Source organism: Hemicordylus capensis, chromosome 4, assembly GCF_027244095.1.
Source record: "Hemicordylus capensis ecotype Gifberg chromosome 4, rHemCap1.1.pri, whole genome shotgun sequence".
In the NCBI taxonomy this organism is placed as follows: Eukaryota; Metazoa; Chordata; class Lepidosauria; order Squamata; family Cordylidae; genus Hemicordylus; species Hemicordylus capensis.
In genome coordinates this window covers 245,961,168-245,980,307 of record NC_069660.1, presented here as the reverse complement: position 1 = coordinate 245,980,307, position 19,140 = coordinate 245,961,168, and the positions used below count along the sequence as shown (strand labels likewise).

Genomic DNA, 19,140 nt, shown 5'->3' with positions numbered 1-19,140 from the left:
ACACCAATCATTTAATCTTATGTTTGAACAGCAGTAAACCACCTCTTCCCAATGCAAGCACTACAGTCAAGAATATAAGTGTTACTTGCCTGGGGTATGTGTGTAGTAGGGGAGGAAATAGCTATTCAAAATAATAATCGGTACACTATAGAACATAGTATATTGTCTCCAACCATGAAGAGTAATGGAGTGAATATTTCCCCAAGCTAATTTCTTCTGAACAATTTATTCTTTGTGTCACAGTAGGCAAAAATACTATGTTCCTTTTGTTTACGCTTCATTGCTATTTCTAATGCAATGGTGGAGAAAGAAGTGCTGTAATTTAGACCAGGGATTCTCAACGTGTGGGTCCCCAGATGTAATTGGACTTCAACTCCCATAATTCCCAACCAAAGGCCACTGGGGCTGGGGATTATGAGAGTTGAAGTCCAATAACATCTGGGGACCCACACGTTGAGAAACCCTGGTTTAGACCAGTGTTCCCTCTATCAGGGATTCCCAGATGTTGTTGACTACAACTCCCAGAATCCCCAGCTGCAATGGCTTTTGCTTGGGGATTATGGGTGTCGTAGTCAACAACATCTGGGAATCGCTGTTAGAGGGAACACTGGTCTAGTTTCACCAGAATGCACTTAGTTCTGTGCATTGTCTTGTTCATGTCAACCAGTAAGGTGTCATCTTATGTCCCAAAGTGGGCAGTGCAACAAAACCAAAACCACCAGCAGCTAAACACTTTTGCAAGACCAAACTGGAATTTTCTAACCATCCTGCCCGAATGGTGGATTAGGGCTGGATTTCAAAACACAAGACAGTTGATCTGAGCGTATCACAGTTAAGATTATCACCTCTTGACTTGGCATATGCCCACATGGGAAATACGGAAATGTTGCAAAAGTACCTTTGTACTACATAAACACACACTGAAATACTGGTATGACATTCAGTTTTGGCTCCTGGTAGCCCTAGACAAAAGTTTACCAAGTATCAGCTCCAGGTGCACAGTCCGCTGTTATGCTAGGCAGGTTGTTACACTACATAGCCACCTTGCAAGGGGGACAAGGAAAAGGTAAACTTATTTTGAGCTCTTTATTAATTAATACTAATAACACTACATGCTGAGGTAAGCTGATGTGTCCCAGAGATCTTGCCTGATTCTTTAACAAGTTTCAGGCAAGGGAAGTGTGGGTAGTGTTGTCTCTAGCACTGGCACTAAAAGGAGGCCTTTCAGCTAACATCCTCTCCAGTGTGCTCTAATTAGCAGGAATACTTTTCCACAGCAGATAGGAAAGTGGGTAAATAATCTTCAACAACAGAGGGTGCTCAGGTGATGAGGGGCACATTTTTTGTTTTGCTGAAGAAGAAACAAATACTATTTCTGGTTGGTGCCCATGCTGCCCAGGACACCATGTACTCATTTAGTCTAAAAGTTGCTGTCATTCTTCACTCTGCATTTTGCAATCAAAGAACTGTCTTCCCTGAAAAATGGTAAAGGAGTTAAAATATGTGCAGCCCAATCCTGTGTGTTTACTTATAAGCAAGTTCCACTTTATTCAATGGGTTTCCACGTAAATGTGCACAGGATTGCAGCCCCAGACAGACTCACTGTAAAATGAAATATTTAAAAACCAATCCTTGACCTAGTAGGCCAGTAATACAAATTATATTGGCTAATTGGATGTGCAGTGTGACTGCTCTGTAATGCTGTGCCCTGAAGCTGTTGTGGACTTCTAAAGCAGACCCAACACTGTTCAGAAGCCATGATTGTGGAATCAGCGTTTCCCCATTTACAATAATGGGGAAACCTGCAGAAATGTTGCTTTCTTCATGGCTGCCTTCAAAGTCTGCAGCAGCCCTGGGGTGCCATGTTGAAAAGCTGCAGTGCTAAGCATCATGTTATCCACTAATCTTTGAGGTAGGCCGGTTTTTCTGTCTTGGGGCCATGAAGAATATATATTTTTCTTCAGCTATGGATAAGTGATTCTGCTTAAAGTGTAAGCCTCTTACATTTCAAATGTGATTTTTTCCTGCTCTCAGCAAGTTGAAAACTACGTATATTCTGAATTCTTCAGTCCTACCTACCAAAACATCAGTGTGCAGCAAGTGTGCTTTAGTAATTCTGTTTATTTTAGCTCTCTCTAAAGGCTGCAATATTCACTACATTTTTAGTGTGTGATCCTATGAGCTCAAAATGTAACAAATGGCTGACAGTATATATATGCACACACCCACACACATCCACTTGATATGGATTACACGCTGCAAGGGTCTCCTAGTTGACTATGGATCCCTGTGGTGTGTAGCCCTGCTATAAGATTTGTGGCTTCTTCAGCAATTGTATCATGCAGCTAGAGAGTCCAGTTGAGAAAATTGCACATTTATGCATAAATAACTGAATGTTAGTTTCAAGGGAATGATCTGATACAGACAAACCTCATTATTTGCAAAGGTTCTGTTCCTTGCCTACTACTATGAGTAACAAAACCACAAGTAATGAGATAGAATGCCCTTGGGGAAAGGGGGGTTAGGTTCCTGGGTTGAATAAAAAGTGCAAGAAATGTCACCCAAAAGGTGAAAAAACAACTGTACCTTGCTCTGTGGGCTCTCTTTGCAGACTCCTTGTGCCCAGCAATGCCCCCCCCCGCCGCAAGCAGAAAAATGCCCCACTAAACCACAAATAATGCCCCTTTAAAACAGTAATGATCCACAAAATGGTTCCTGCTTACATGCTGCTTAGAAACACCTACAAAATGATGGCAGGAAGTGACCTCATGGTAACTTCTGGCCTCTAGGAACCATGGATACATGGGCGTTAACCTTTTAGAATCCATGGATAGTATCCAAAGAATACAAAAAAGAAGTCAATATGTGCTTTATTGACTACAGAAAAGCCCTCAATCAACCATGTCCTTAGGAAAGTGGGCATCCCAGAACATCTCATTGTTCTCATGAGAAACCTATACACAGGACAGGAAGCCACAGTCCAGATGGAACACGGAGAAACAGGCTGGTTAGGAACATAGGAAACTGCCATATACTGAGTCAGACCATTGGTCTTTCTAGCTCAGTATTGTCTTCACAGACTGGCAGTGGCTTCTCCAAGATTGCAGGCAGGAATCTCTCTCAGCCCTATCTTGGAGAAGCCAGGGAGGGAACTTGAAACCTTCTGCTCTTCCGAGAGTGGCTACATCCCGAGGGGAATATCTTGCAGTGCTCACACATCAAGTCTCCCATTCATATGAAACCAGGGCAGACCCTGCTTAGCTATGGGGACAAGTCATGCTTGCTACCACAAGACCAGCAGTCCTCTCCTGGTTCCAGATCTGCAAAGGAGTAAGACAAGGCTGTATACTTTCTTCATATTTATTCAATTTATATACTGAGAGAAGCTGGATTGGAAGAAGATGAGCGTGGTTTAAAGTTGGAGGAAGAAACATCAATAACCTGTGCTACGCAGATGACACTGAGAATGTCAGTAGGTATGCTGAGAATGCAGATGATCTGCAAGCTTTACTAATGAAAATCAAGGAACACAGTGAAAAAATGGAACTAAATGTAAAAAAGACTAAACTAATGTCAACGGGTACAAGTAAACAGTTTCAGAATTGATAATGAAGACATTGAAGTGGTGGGTAGCTTCTGCCTTTTTGGATCGACCATCAACAGTAAAGGATCCAGCAGTCAAGAAATACGCCACACACTAGCATTTGGTAGGGTTGCAATTGGAAAGGATATTTAGAAGCCATGACATGTCTATACCTACAAAGATTAGAATCGTTCGGAAAATGGTTTTTCCCGTGACAATCTATGGATGCAAAAGCTGGACTTTGAAGAAGCAAGATAGAAAAAGTATTGATGCTTTTGAACTTTGGTGCTGGAGAAGACTTTTGAGGATATCATGGACAGCCAGGAAAACAAACCAATGGATCATAGAACAAATCAATCCAGAATTTTCACTCAAGGAACAAATTACCAGGCTCAAACTATCATACTTCTGACACATTATGCGAAAACCCAGCTCCCTTGAGAAGTCCATAATGCTGGGAAAGGTTGAACGAAAGAGAACAAGAGGCCGAGTTGAAGACAGAAGAGATAATCTATGTGGTTGCTAAGAGTCGACACCGACGTGACGGCACTTAATCAAAATAAATCAATCCACGGATAATGAAATCAAGTGTCAGACACCTGTGGCTATGCACGGAGAGTGAGTCCGCAAATAGCGAGGTTTCCCTGTACTGGGATAATTAGTGGCTGACGTCTAGACCAGGGATTCTCAAACTTGGGTCCTCAGGTGTTATTGGACTTCAACTCCCATAATCCCCAGCCTCAGTGGCCTTTGGTTCGGGATTATGGGAGTTGAAGTCCAATAACACCTGAGGACCCAAGTTTGAGAATCACTGGTCTAGACTAACCCAGCATTGGTACTCTAATGCTGTGCGGGTGCTAAGAGGACGAGATAATTTTGTTGATTTCTCCTTCACTCTGAAGGCCACACTGCCTGCTGAAAATACGTCCCTGAGGGTCATGCAGCGAGTTCTAGAGCAAAAGGAAGATGGACAAAAATCATCCCTCCTCCCTAGGACAAGCACAGCATTAGAGCACCAGCACTGGGTTTAGTCTAGATGTCAACTAGTGTATAGAACCAGGAAAAAGACAATTCAGCTATAGCAATAAAGTGGCAATTCCTTCTAAATTTTACAGGTATTACCTGTAATTTCCAGTACGTCACTAATAACTGTTTTACTGGTGCAGAGAGAATAAAGATAGCAATAACATTTTCTTGTTGACACACCTGTGGTTCAATTAATTTGTATTACACTACAGCAGTAAAGTACTTGACTTTATTGACATTGTAGATCCAGCCATGGACTGTGTCAAGTGAATCAGCACTGGAAAAAGTGAGACATTTACGTTAACTATATATAAAAATAGTAATTTAATTTTTTAATGCATGTTCTCTAGCATATTGGCAAGCACATCCAGCTATTTAGAAAATAGGATACACAGAGAGATTCCATTTGTATTTTTTGCTTTCCCAGCCCAGACTCTATAATGTACTAACTCAATTAAGGTACTATAAGATTCTAGAGTAGTGAAATATCTGAGAAGAATGAAAAATGTAGCAATTTCAGTGCCCCTCCCATTTGATTTTGTACAGTCAATTCTATTTAAAAACAACAACTTAACAAAAAATACGCACATTGAAGTGTGTGCCTGCTTGAGGTGCGTGCCTTGAGATCCTAGGCTGCCAATTCTTCTCCTCAGCTGTACAAGCCGGTTCTATAAAACATTGTTTAATGTACAGCACAATCAATGTGCTCAGAATGCACTCTAACATAGAGCACAAAATACAAACACTACAGAGTGCAGGTCTGACCATCTCCACAGAGGGAAAAGTGCAGAGGTTAGAAATACGCATGTGGCTTAAAACAAGATGCTCGCAAAATGACATCTTTTTTCCATACTAAACGTTTGAACAGCACCACATAACAAGAGTGAAAACATATGGGTCTCGGCTTCTCATTTGTAGGTGTAGTAATTTTCTTAGCAGTGCAATTGTAAGAAAAATAAAAGAAGCTGGGGGGTGGAAATCAGGGATTACAAAATATCATCCCAGGTTATGCAAATGACCCCCCCCCCCAAACCGCTTCCTTCTCAGTAGTTATGTTTAAGCAAACAGAGAAAGGTTGTTGCCTGGTCTTTAGTAAACAATTAGCAGTGATCCAAAGCAGCCACCTGGTTTCTAACAGGGTTCAGCGTCTCACTCACCACTAAACATTCCACCCACCCAAAAGAAAAAGTGCACTTTTGATAACAGATACAAAAATAGATTGGCACGCTGTTGACACAGTGAAGATATCTATCACAACCTGTCGTTGCTTTAGGAATCCTTTTGTAAGTTGGAAATGCTTGTAGGAAAGCTGATGAGGTTCACAAGAAGGAGATGGTTTCATTAGGAAACAAAAGTGTGAGTGTGGCTGCTGTTCATTCTTGTTCTCGCAGGAATATGGGCAACTCAAGGAAGTAAGTTCTCTTTTGGTCCACGTGGTAAGAATCTGGTCCACTCACTGTTCACTCACATGCAACTCGTTCATCACTCACTCTGAATAGTTAACAGTTCATCTAGCCTGAGAGTCCTAAGCAGTTCAGTGCTTTATTCCTATTATCTGGTAGGAAAACTGCACTGAAAAGAGAAAAGGGGGGTTGGGGCATCTGTGCCCCATTTTTGCATTTCCAGTAGTAACTGCTACTCCTTTGAGCTCAAGAGAAAACAGTCTTTAAACCCCTCCTCCTTCCTGGAAGGGTAGCCTGTGCTAGGAATTCTGGATCAAACGTCTATAATGTGGCATCACTTCGTGTTCAGGGAGGTGAAGAGCAAACTCCAAGGCCACTAACACGGGGAATTCGTAGGCAATCAGCTCTCGCCTGTTCAACCGGAACTTTTCTTCCAGTTTCTGTAACAAAGCCAAATAGATACATTTTAGTGCAATGATCTTCACTATTTTTCTGGGCCGGGGGTGGGGGGCACTTGGGCAAAAAACATTCAGTGTGAAACCCGTTGCTCACCACACGATCCTGTGCTTTTACCAGTGCTAGGGGAGGCCTTTAGAAGAAACCAAACCTTTTTGAGCCCCAGCACCATCTTGGAAGGTGCTTGGAGAAGAGCAGTCCTTCCCAGTGCCTTCCAGCACCACTCTATGGGGAAAGCGCTGGGAAGCAGTGCTGCCTCTAACAGGGATTCCCAGATGTTGTTGACTACAACTCCCAGCATCCCCAGCTGCAATGGCCTTTGGCTGGGGATTCTGGGAGTTGTAGTCAACAACATCTGGGAATTCCTGTTAGAGGGAACACTGCTGGGAAGGACCACACTTTCCAGCGCTTCTCATGCAACTTCCAAGATGGTGCTGGGGTTCAAAGCGGCTCAATTTCCCTTAAGGGAGCCCCATCAGTGCTGGGCAAAGCACAGTACTGCATAGAGGAAATGGTCTCCTCTGTGTGGTGCCGTGTAACTTTGAAAAAAACCCATCCAGTATTTCTCAGTCATCAGCCTCTGATGTCCCCATAACAACAGGCTAAAAAAAACAAAGGGTGCAGATTAGCTATTTTGCCCCCTGAGCATTCTGAAGCCAGAGTTGGGAGGGGTAAGTCCTGGAGAGCAACTTCCTGGTTCGGAACTTAGTGGCTTTTAAAAGGTGGGTCAGGGAGCACTTCCTTTTCCTTTGATGGGCTTTTGTTTTCGCTCTCCTTTGAGGCAGCAGCAAGGTGGTAGGGGACCATACAAGGGCACACAAGGAGGAAGGTGAGGTGGCTGGGGGCCTGGCAAGGGAATGTGAGGGGGCAGCAAGGTGGTGGAGAGACATGCCAGTTGCTGGGGGGGCCTTATGAGGGCAAGTGAGGAAGTGGTAGTGTGGTGAATGGCACTGTGAGAGAATATAAAGTGGTGGCACGGTGGCTAATGGACTTGCAAGGGAATGCAAGGTAGCATAAGGTGGCAAATGGACATGAGAGAATGCGAGGCTATATCTAGATGGCAGGGGCATGAAGGGGGTGGGAAGGTGGTAAATGGACTTATGAGGGTTGTGGGGGGCCTTGCGAGGACATGCAAAGGGGTGGTGGACTGTCTTTGAACACAGAGGTTCTACGTATGGAATTTCTACATCAGAGGTGTCCGGCTCCCTATGAGCACCTAGACCTCTCTGTTTGAACATGAACATTCTACATCTTTGCCTATGAATGTAGAGATTCCACTAAGTCAGTCTGGGTAACCATTTCATTTCCCACAGTATCCAGTCAGGTGTTTCTTTTTAAGAAGCCTGGGTATTCAGAAATCCAAAAACTTCAGTTTAAGATGAGAGTTAAAGGTGCTTTAAATGTTCATGTGTGTTCTAAAAATTGCAAAGTAAGGTGAGGTATTTTAACTTCCACACTGCATAAATTGTAAAGTCTTTGTATAATCTCATATATTATGTTGGCTTTAGAAATGAGGCTCCATGCAGCCACTCTTTGATGTGGTCAAAGTGTAGGTGCATGGAGCCCCATTTCTAAAGCCAGCATAATATACCAGACTGCACAAAGTGTTACACCTTTATATGGCATGTAAGTGAAGATGGGCACTTCAACTTGCAGTTTCCATGCTTTTTAGAGCAGATATAAAAATTAACATCTTAACCTTAACTCTCATCTTAAACTGAAGGTTTTTGGATTACTGAATCATAATTAGTCAGGGAGCTGCACTTACCGAGTTCATGGGAGCCACCACTGGCTCACAAGTCTTGCAAGGAAGAACATGGTCTTAGTGCATTCAAGTAAAGTAAAGTTGTGTTGTCTAGTTGGTGTCGAATCCTGGCAACCACAGAGCCATGTGGTTGTCTTTGGTAGAATACAGGAGCAGTTTACCACTGACCATCTCCCATGCAGTATGAGATGATGCCTTTCAGCATCTTCCTACATTGCTGCTGCCTGATATAGGTGTTTCCCATAGTCTGGGAAACATACCAGCGGGGATTTGAACCGGCAACCTCTTGCTCCCTAGGTAAGTTACTTCCTTGCTGTGCCATTGTGTGCTAGTGCCTTGAAATAACTTCTCCCACATATTATTTACATGTTAAAATAGGTCTTTTTAATCCCCTTAATTCCTTATCAAGCAAAAAGCCAATAAACTGTATGATGGGGAAAATGGCAATTTAGTCCTTTCATCACAGCCACGGCTACATCCATTCTTTTTCACTTTTACCTATTTTTGACAAAGGTTGGTGGTCTAGAGATACTTACATCAATAAGATGTTTGACTTCGTGCTTTTTGAGGTCACTGCCAATTTTGGCAGCTAGCAGGACACATGCGCCGGCACAGAGCTTTCTGTTCTGCTTGTTTAGCTTCCCCTTGAGAGCAAGCTTCTCAAAATAGACAAAGGCCATGGCCACAGTGGGTTCCTCAAAACCACAATCTTCTTGAGCTAGTTTGCGCATCTCTCGCTTCAGGCTGAAAGCATACAGTGCCAAATAATTCAAAAGATTATAACAACAATAACTGTCACAGAGTGCTTATACAAGCCCACAGTGTGCACTCTAGTTAATTAACTGTCATGTCTATGCTACATTTTGCTTTACTGTTGGTGTATAAAATTGTAATATGTCTCCTGAATTTCTGAACACTGAAACATCCCTGTCAAAAGTCACAGCATTGTTCACAACTTCAGCATGTTCCTTGAGTACCAAATCTGCAGTTAACATTAGCCCGATTCAGACATTATGCTGCACAAGTGTACAGATGTCTGTACACTTGTACATATGTTTGTGTGAATGGCTGTACCTGTGTTCATTTTAAAAGTGAATTTGGATACAGGCTCCTTAAATGCATGGTATGGATAGGAAGTGTACTTCTGTACCTGTGCTCAACATAACATGTGAATGACTGTACTTGTGTATAGATCTGTACCTGTGAACACTGTACACTCATAAAAGTGTTGAACATAATGTATGAACGGGTCTGTTGTGACGGACATTAGGGTAGGTTATCAGGCATATAGACAGGAACTATACAGGGCATTTTTTAATTTGAGGGGCTAGAACAGGCCTGCTCAACTTCGGCCCTCCTGCAGATGTTGGCCTACAACTCCCATAATCCCTGGCTATTGGCTACTGTGGCTGGGGATTATGGGAGTTTTAGTCCAAAAACAGCTGGGGCCCCCCAAGGCTGAGCAGAGCTGGACTAGATAAAGGGGAGAAAAGCTTGCCTTCTCCCGCAAGACTTCTCAACAAGTAGAGGTTCTGGTAAAATGACAGTTCTTCCATTATTCCTCCTGATCCCTGCCCTACCTTGGAGAACCTTTCCTCTTTGCTTTTCAATCTGTGCTGTTGGAGCACTGATGAACTAGACACAGTTAAGTATAGTCTTGCTAAGGTGACTTTGGCTGTTGCCCTTCAAATGCAGTGCCGAGATTGGCTGGGTGTACAAGCAGCACATCTGCAGATTTCCCCATTGTCCCAAAAGGGGAAATCTGTGGAAGCACTGCTTGCACAACTGCATGCTTTGCACACCCCAACACTGCCACTGAAAAGCACAGCAGCCCCACAGCGCAGTGTCACAGAGATCAACAGGTGGCTTACCTGTAACTCTGGTTCTTCTAGTGGTCATCTGTCCTTTTACACAAATGAGCTGTGTGCACATGCAGAGATGATGTCTGGAAGCTTCTAGGCTTCTGTTTTGGCGGAAACCCAACCCTACAACCACTATATGCGGCTGCAGCACTCCTCATCCCCTCAGCCTAGGAGTCTGCCTTCAGGAGAACCTTGTGGGAAGGATGGGAGGGCATGTAAAAGAACAGATGACCACTACAACCACTGAAGTTACAGGTAATCTGCCTGTTGTTCTTTGATATGTTCTTCTCTGTCTTTTACACAAATGAGTGCATGACAAGCTGACTTAGCTAGATCCATCTTACTTAGATGGATCTAGTAAAAAATGGAATGAAGAACAGCTCTGCCAAAGTGGTGTGCCTGGGCATCAATGGCATAGTGCTGGATAAAGGAATCTGGCGATGCCCAAGGAGCCACCAGGCAGATGGTTTCAATCTGCACTGCCCTATCAAAGTCAATTAAGGAAGCCGTTGTCCTTGTAGAACGTGCTTTGATAGAAAGAGGGAGCTGCTTATGTGCGAACTTTACCATTGCAAAAGACCAGAGAGGGTGCCCCCACTTGCAAGGCGTGTAGCTCACTCTCATCATGCAGAAATTATGGCAATCAAAAATGAAACCTTCCAAGTCAGAAGTCCAGGGTCCACCGTGGCCAGGGATTTGAATGGGGGGCTTAATAGGCAAGCCAAAACCAAGACCAAGGAAAGGTCCCAAGTTGGGGCCATTATCAAGAGCCGAAATTAGCCCTTGAGAAACTGTTTTACAGTTACATTTTTGAACCAGAACTGTCCAGCTTGTGATGTGTGGGCCATGATTACAGCTAGGTGAACCTTTAAGGAGGATAACTTTAAGCCTGACTGTTTCAGGTACAACATATATAAACAAACTTGTTGAATATTTAAGGAACATACATTAAACTTGTGTTGCACTGCAAATTTGCAGAATCTTTTCCATTTGTGACCATAAGACTTCGTTGTTGCAGTTTTGCTAGATGTTTAAGGACTTCCTGCAGTTCTAAGGGGAAGGAGTCAAGATCCTCTAAGGCTAAGCCATCAGATTTCATATCCAGATGTAGAATCTTGCTGGCCATCTGAGACAGAAGGTATGTTCGGAGACATGTACATATTCTGCAGCCATGTTGTGTATCAGCTGTGGAAACCATGGCCTCCTTGGCGCTTACAGAATGCAATTCACCCCTTCCCTTCTGATTTTCAGAAGGATTCTCAGTAGCAGCAAAATCAGTGGAAACAGGTAAGGTTTGATGCTCCTTGAATGCAGACTGTTTGCTGAAGCAATATCGCTGAGGGCAAAAGGAACGATCTGATAAGGTCTGTTGGGAGGAGAAGCTTCAAGACTGATAACGTGGCCATTTATTTTGCTTTGGCATCCAAAATGTATTGGACTGGCATGTCATAGAAAGTGCTGTGCTCTGCTCATCATCTTTTGAACTATTTGGAGGGTCTCGGAGGACCTGCCCTTTAAAGGGAAGGTGCTCAGTCCTCAATCATACGTGAGCCCTGATTACTTTAGCCACACATGTTTGCAAACCACTACAGAGGATGCCATTACCTTGGCAGCACATTTCACTGAGTACCTAACAGAGTATAACTCTTGCTTGGCCAGCTATGAAGCTTCTTTAAGGAAAATATTTGCTGGGTCTCTCTTGTCTGGAGACAGCTGATCAAAGAAGGGTGACACCTTATCCCAAAGAAAGTAATTGTACCTCTCACTAAATGCTTGATAATTGGCATTTTACAGGTGCAAAGCCACTGCTGAATAAAGATGCATTCCAAATGTGTCTAATTTCTTGCCCTCTCTGTCTCCGGGGTTTGAGGTTGATGTCCTTGTTTTTGTCAATACCGCTTCTACAACTATTATGACGATGGCTTCTTCCAATACCCCTTCACTATTTCAAGTAAGGCCACATTCATAGGCAAGGAAGCTGGAATGCGGGTGTCCGCATCTATAAGTTTGAACAAGGGTCTGAATAAGTCACTCTTTTGTTGTTGGTCCAAGTCTACCACCAGTGCAACAGACATCCTTCAGAATGCGATGACTGGACTTCCTCCTCCAACTTTTCTTCTTGGTTAGAATCCGAGCATTCAGACTCAGTGGGTTCCATCTCTTTTGGGGCTGTCAGTCCTCTGGGTGGCTCTGCTGGAACCTATGGAAACTGATAAGATGGTGTCTCCTCATTCCTAGGTTTCAAAGGAGCCGTCTTTCTCATGAGCTGTGTTGGTTTCGATGGATGTTGGTCTTGTCTGCTTGCTGTGACACAGGCTGGTTCTGCTTTCCAAAGAGAGAGATTGGGACCGAGAGTGGATCTGATGCAGTCCCTCAAAACGGCCCATTCAGTTCTGGCCATAGGAACAGTGCTCCATATCATTATAAGAGTCTTACATAGGAACATAGGAAGCTGCCATATACTGAGTCAGCAAACCAGGGTTGGGCTTAAAAGAGCGTTAGATGCCTTAGCACTATACTGCAGAGAGGAGCATCTACAGATCAATTATGACAAATCTAAAATTATGTGCTTCACCAATAAAGTAAAAAAATTTGTATGGATGCTAGATGGACATCGACTAGAACAGGTAAATCAAATAAAATATTTGGGGGTAATTTTTCAACAAAATGCTGGGAAATCAGCACATATAAGTATGGTCACAGAGTCAGCAAAACATAGCACAGCAGCAATCTTAAGATTTTTTAGAACTCAGGGTGCAGGCTTCATTCCAGCTGCTTTAAAGCTCTATATTGCAAAGGTCATTCCGCAATTATTGTATGGTATTCAATTAGGTCCATACTCAAGGTTTCACATTCTGGAAAGAAGCCAATCAGGGTTCTTGAGGAACTTGTTTGGCACTCCAAAATGTACAGCGAATGTGACTTTAAGGACAGAGGATGGCTTTATAAAAATTGAATCTCGGGCCTGGCTTCTAATTATCTATTTTTGGTTGAAAATACATCTGCGACCAGTTGGTTTAATTCCTGAGTTTCTCTCAGCTAGTCCCCAGTCACTATGGTGTGCTACAGTAAGTAATAAACTCACCTTTCTAGGCTTAGATCCAGCTCAATTGCTGGAACTGGGTCTAGCGAATGCGAAAAGAGTAGTGAGACAACGCCTTGTTGATATTGAGATCCAAGAAAACTGGGCTGTACTTCCAAAGTTTTATAGAGTAATAAGAACTAAGATGGACCTTTCCCCCGCAAAATATCTGTCGACAATCACTTTCTCTAATTTTCGATGGATATTTATGAGAGTAAGGGTTAACTCCTTTCCATCTGCACTTCTAGCTTGGAGGTTTCAGGGTGTGCCTTTAGAAGAACGACACTGTAGTTGTGGGTCAGGAGATACAGAAACTGTTGCATACATTCTTCTCCATTGTAAATTCCATTTATATCCTAGGGAACGTCTTATTGCTCCTTTAATATGTAAACTGGTAGATCAATCCGATGATAATCTTGTAAAACATCTGCTTTCAGATAAAGATGCTTCAATCTCTATTTCTGTAGCTAAGTTTAGTTATATTGCTTTTAAGAGGTATAATGGGACATCATCCTAATTCTAAACTATGTGTGTATATGTATGTATGTATGTATGTATGTATATGTATACACACACACACACACACACACACACACACACACACACACAGAGTTTAGAATTAGGATGATGTGTTAAAATGTGTATATATATAAAATGTGTACACACACACACACACACACACACACTTTAATGTCTATTGGTTTTTACTCTCTGTTTGGTCAATGACTGTAAATAAACTTACAATTACAATACTGAGTCAGACCATTGGTCTATCTAGCTCAGTATTGTCTTCAAAGACTGGCAGCAGCTTCTCCAAGGTTGAAGGAAGGACTCTCTCTCAGCCCTATCTTGGAGAAGCCAGGGAGGGAACTTGAAACCTTTTGCTCTTCCCAGAGCGGCTTCATCCCGAGGGGAATATCTTGCAGTGCTCACACATCAAGTCTCCCATTCATATGCAACCAGGGCAGACCCTGCTTAGCTATGGGGACAAGTCATGCTTGCTACCACAAGACCAGCTCTCCAAGTCTTCCTAGTACTGTGCAGACGTGCTGTGCAATAACTTTGTCAGCACAAGTCACGTAGTTCCCTTGGACCATAGGTGCTTCTGCAATGGTCATAGGCATGGTAGCCGGGCTCCCATCCGTGATGAGATCCATCCCCATGGTCCTCAGAATAGAAAGAGCCTAGGAGAGATTGGTCCCTTCTGCGATCCCTGGAGCAATATTGGCTTTTATGATGGTAAGTGTGTCTGATGTGTCCCGGTTTTGACAGGCTAGGTCCTTGGGTTATAGTCTCGGTGGCAGCCATGGCCTTGGTGACTCACAGTCCCAATCCTCTGTATTGTAGTAATCGCTTGTGTCTGAGTAGGGGTATTCCGGGTCTTCCTGGTCCAGAGAATGAGACCAAGTCGGTCTAAAGTCTGGAGAGTTCTCTGCATCTAGGGTATTCATTGAAACCGGTGGCAATTTATTCCTCAGGATGGGATTCTCCAGTGTGCTAGGGTCCAGAACATTTTCCTTCGAAGATGACAGACATGCCAGTGTAGGCTTAGAGCCATTCAGATTTTCCTTTTCCTTTTTTTGGCTTTGCCGGAATGGCTTCAGAGTCCAGTGGTTGCTTCTTTTTAGGAATATGTGGCAAGTGTTGGTCTGCTGGTAAGGGAGATTGTGTCTGTAACCCCTTCTTCTTCTTCATGGGCAACACCGGTTCTGTGTCTGAGCAGTTCGTCAGGCCCAAAGGCCGAGGTATCGACCCCAATGGCATAGATGTCGACGGCAGAGTAGCTGAGGATGTAGATAGAATGTTTAGTGTGGGGTCCATGAGTTCCTTTGGCACTGGTGCTGTCGGTACCAACAGGAATTTAGGCAAGAGAGGTGTCGCCTTTTCAGTGTCCGATGTCGTGGCTGTAGTGGGCAGCCAGCCAGCACTGGTAGAGTTAATTGGAAAAGCAGTTGACCTTGATGACAGACTGGAGACCCTAGGTCATGAACCAATAAACTGACCAGGTGGGCGGGCTTGAGGGGGCTCCTGGTGGCAGCTGGGAAGAAGAAGGTGCGTAGCCCAGGTGAGAAAGGAGCAATGGAGACAAGATTTCAGGGGGCTTGGTTAAGTCCAAGGGATGGGAAGCCAAGGTTTGTGGCTTCAGAAGTCTTCAAAAGTTTAGTAAGAACTTGCATTAGAATTTATTTTTCTTTGAGTGTTTTGCTTTGCATATCCCTGATAATGTTCGGTTATTGCTTATCTGCAACTGTAACTAAAATAAGGAACACCAGCCTACGCACAAACTACCTAGGGCGTTGCAAAAGACTCTGTAACCAAACTAAGCCATTTCAAGTGCATTTATCAAGCTAAAGCCTCAGATGGACCAGTCTGTAGTAACTGAATAAAAGGGTTTTTCTCTGTTCTTTTCTTTTTACAAGCCTCCCAGAGCTGGTTATTAACTCAGCTAGAGAAAGCGGGGCAGAAGGGGGAGTCTCTAGTGCAAAGCATCTCCAAGAGCTCAGCAAACTATCATTGTTTTCTCACCACGTGCAGGCATACACATGGAAGGTTTTTATATTTGCAAGATATAAAGAGAAGTCTAGGCTGTGGCACTCCAGGCCAGTCTGTGATAAGAGAGTGTCTGGCAGTATTTTAATCTACTGAAGTTCTAAAGTAAGAAGTTTAAAAAGGGAAGCCCACCCAGGCAGCTCAGAGGGGATGGCTCAACACTCTTTCCCCTCATGTGAGCTGCCTCTGAGTCAAAGGCTTAATTCCTTATAGTGGCAACAGAGTTTATTCTCACCAGTAGTGACCAAGTTCTGCAAGGAGCACAAGGCCTGATCCCACAATGCAGAACACAGGCAAGAAGCTCTGTTCTTCCTAGCCTGCTTGGTGAATTTTGACAATGTGTGATTGACCCAGGCAGAATAAACATTTAATGTGGGTATATGAAGATGGTAATTTTGCCCCATAAAAAAATTAAAGCAGTAACTGCCTGAATAATAAAAATAATAAATCAGAGATAGAAACAGGAGATAGCTAAGAAATAACCCCCCCACCACTTAAACTTGCAGAAAGAAGCTCAGAAGTGCCTAATGATGTCAACTGAAGTGCAGACAACAAAAGACTGAGGTAATGAGGAGTGGCACAGCTGCATATAGCAGCTGGGGGTGGGGTTCCTGCCAAAACAGGAGAAAAGACCCTTGGAAGGTTCCCAGTGTGGTCTTCGTGCGTGTGCAAAGCCCATTTGTGTAAATGACAGAGACAATATAATGCCGATGATATATGCATACTCCCCTACTCCAGACAAGATTTAAGACCTCTTTCAATGCATAGATAAAACAAAGCAGAAAAGCACTTGTTCTATTACTAATAACTGTTAAAAGATACACATTTTTTCTGACAAGATACATGAAATGTAAAGTACATGACGCAATATATGTAGTGGCCAAAGCTTCTGCAATAACTCTTTTTCAGTGCAACACTAAAAAGGACAACCTTACATCGATTAAAACGGACTCACATTTGATAAGTACATGGTTACATCAACTATTACTAATATGAGAAATTGTCAGTCTCTCCTGGGAATGAGGAGATTTTTCCACCTGACCTTAACAACAGTACAGGAAAAAAATCGCCATTCGTGGCCTCGACAGCCACAGCTCTGCATATCTGTATTTGGGCAATTGAAACCTGACTTCTGTATACGTGGGGGGAAAGGGAGTTAAAATTTAGTGTAGCTGCAGTTTTGGGGTGGCCAGAAATGACTTCAGAACCATTTTGCAGCACAGAGCCATTTTGTTGCTCTCTTCTGAGAAGAATTTAACTGTTTTCACCTTTTTTGAGCCTTTTTTTTTTTTTTTTTGCCCTGCAGGAACCTAACCCCAAAATTGCCATAGACCTAATGCCTTGTTATCTGCGGTTTCGTTACCCATGGAAATCGGTGGAACAGAACCCCTGAAGTTCTGTTCCAAAAGCCCTTACTTTTCAGTGGCTTTAGATAAATGTTTTAAAGCATCACAGGCCAGTAATTAGGCCCATGTGATTTCTATCTTATTTACACAACTTCCTGATCAAAGAAAGGAGCTGGTTTGTTCTGTATGTTTGAAGGGCATTGTCTCACTTTTATTGGGACATATACGAGATGGTAGTTGCATGGTGCTGGTACCTTCTTATTTTACTGAGTGTCAACTTGATGTGAGGGAACTTCTCCTTGAAAGTCTCATTCATATCCTTCTTAAGGTCTGATGGCTTCACGTAGTCAATCACTGTCGTCTATAACAGATAAGGCAAGAGAATTTTTATATCCATTTAAATAGAAATTAGCAAAATTAGAAGTCGGCAAAAATAACATTTTGGTTTTAAGAAATTAAAGTGAAACGTCTCAGTATTAGTAATGAGCAAAATGCTCTACTTAGAATCTAATTCATTGAATCTTCTATCAAAGTGTTTGGTAGTTTGACCTTGACTAGGCAGGCTGCTAGACCAATGGCGGCTGGGGATCACAGGGGCTGGGGGGGGCAGGGCACAGAGTGTAGGACAGCATGGAATACTCTCTGTCCATGTTCAGAGGCACTCTTTCTGCTCCATTATTCACATATGCTCCAGAATAAGATACAGAGACCTCAACCTTCAGCTTATCTCTTCTGCCCACCTCACCCACATTGCCACCGCAATCTGATGCCAGGCTCACAATGACATACAACCTATCTGTGCTCAGAGGCCTTCTTACCTCTTGTTGAAAACAGATTCAGAATTCTTGAAGACTTTTACACTGACAGTTTTCAAAAGCTCTCTCTATGTTGAATATGCCACTTACTGTTTCAGGTTTAGTATAACAGTTGCTTCTAAGGGACAGGCAGAGAAGTGTGCAAACTGTATGAAATAAAACCTTGGATTTATAAACATGCTCTGTGTACAAAACTTGCTCTCAGATAACTATTCAGTACCAACACAGTCTCAGCCAGACTCTGCAAAGTCCACCACTGTCAAGGGGACAGAGGAATCACCCCATAGCACCATGAGAAAAAAAAAGGGAGAGGGACGATGAGGCTATGGAAGGCAAGATCACATATTTGGGAAGTGACAGTAATGCCAAACCCAGCAACACTGCTGCTTACAGACACAGGACCCTTAAAGACCAGCTGATCATGTTCTAGACCCTCCACAACACACATTTCTTGACTTATATATTCTTGGCTAATTTCCTCTTGCAGCTTGCCTCTTGCTGTGTCTCACTCTTGCTTCCATTAATGTTGCTGAACTATTTACTCACTGTTCTACGAAGTTACTTAAACTGCTTAGCTTGAAAAATACACATATTTTGGATGGCAGGAACGTTGTGTGGCAAGACAATGCTCACCATTCCCAGTTTGGCCATGATCTGTTGACCCTTTCTAACTACTGTCAAAATCCAAGTACACAGTTCTGGTTTTCCAAAAACACAAAGCTACAAACATTGTAGTGATATGTTTTTAGAAAAAGGCATGCCTGGTATTCTCCAGCCGTTTGCTTGCTTAAACAGCCTATTAGAGTAGCTTTGTTATTATACATGCTATATTTTGTGTAAGCACCAAAAAAAGAGATGAGCTGAACAGTGCAAAATCTACAGTGGAAATCTACAAAAGCTCTATATTGACTTATAAACTGGCTCAGGTACAATTCAAACATTCAGGCAGGGAAATGTACAACCCCAGATAAACATGGGATAATGGTGCCTGTCACTTGTTTGAAAGTGCCCCATGTCAAAAAGCTCCCTTTCACATACAATACTAAAGTAGCACATTTGGAATCATGATGAATTTCCATCGCTTATCACTGGACCACCCTCCCGCCCTTAGTGTATTAGTTCCATTATTTCTGATCTGTCGGATAACTATTAGAACTTGGTACTGAACTCAAAAGGCCACTCACACCCTTGTTCTCAAGGAAGCATTAAAATTTCTGTATTTTAAATGGCAAAAATTCTATGAAGGAAACAA

At 43.0% G+C, this 19,140-nt stretch overlaps 1 protein-coding gene across 1 annotated transcript in view; it reads right to left on the bottom strand.

Moving 5' to 3' along the window:
- Nucleotides 1-4,824: 4,824 nt before the first annotated feature.
- Nucleotides 4,825-19,140, bottom strand: part of CABLES1 (Cdk5 and Abl enzyme substrate 1) — a 104,420-nt gene continuing 90,104 nt past the window's right edge. The window contains exons 8-10 of the mRNA XM_053248655.1: nucleotides 17,328-17,434; nucleotides 8,770-8,977; nucleotides 4,825-6,452 (exon numbers count right to left, since the gene is read on the bottom strand). Of these exons, the coding sequence (XP_053104630.1) occupies nucleotides 6,312-6,452; nucleotides 8,770-8,977; nucleotides 17,328-17,434 (456 nt within the window). The 3' untranslated portion in view covers nucleotides 4,825-6,311. The remainder of the gene's footprint in view (nucleotides 6,453-8,769; nucleotides 8,978-17,327; nucleotides 17,435-19,140) is intronic.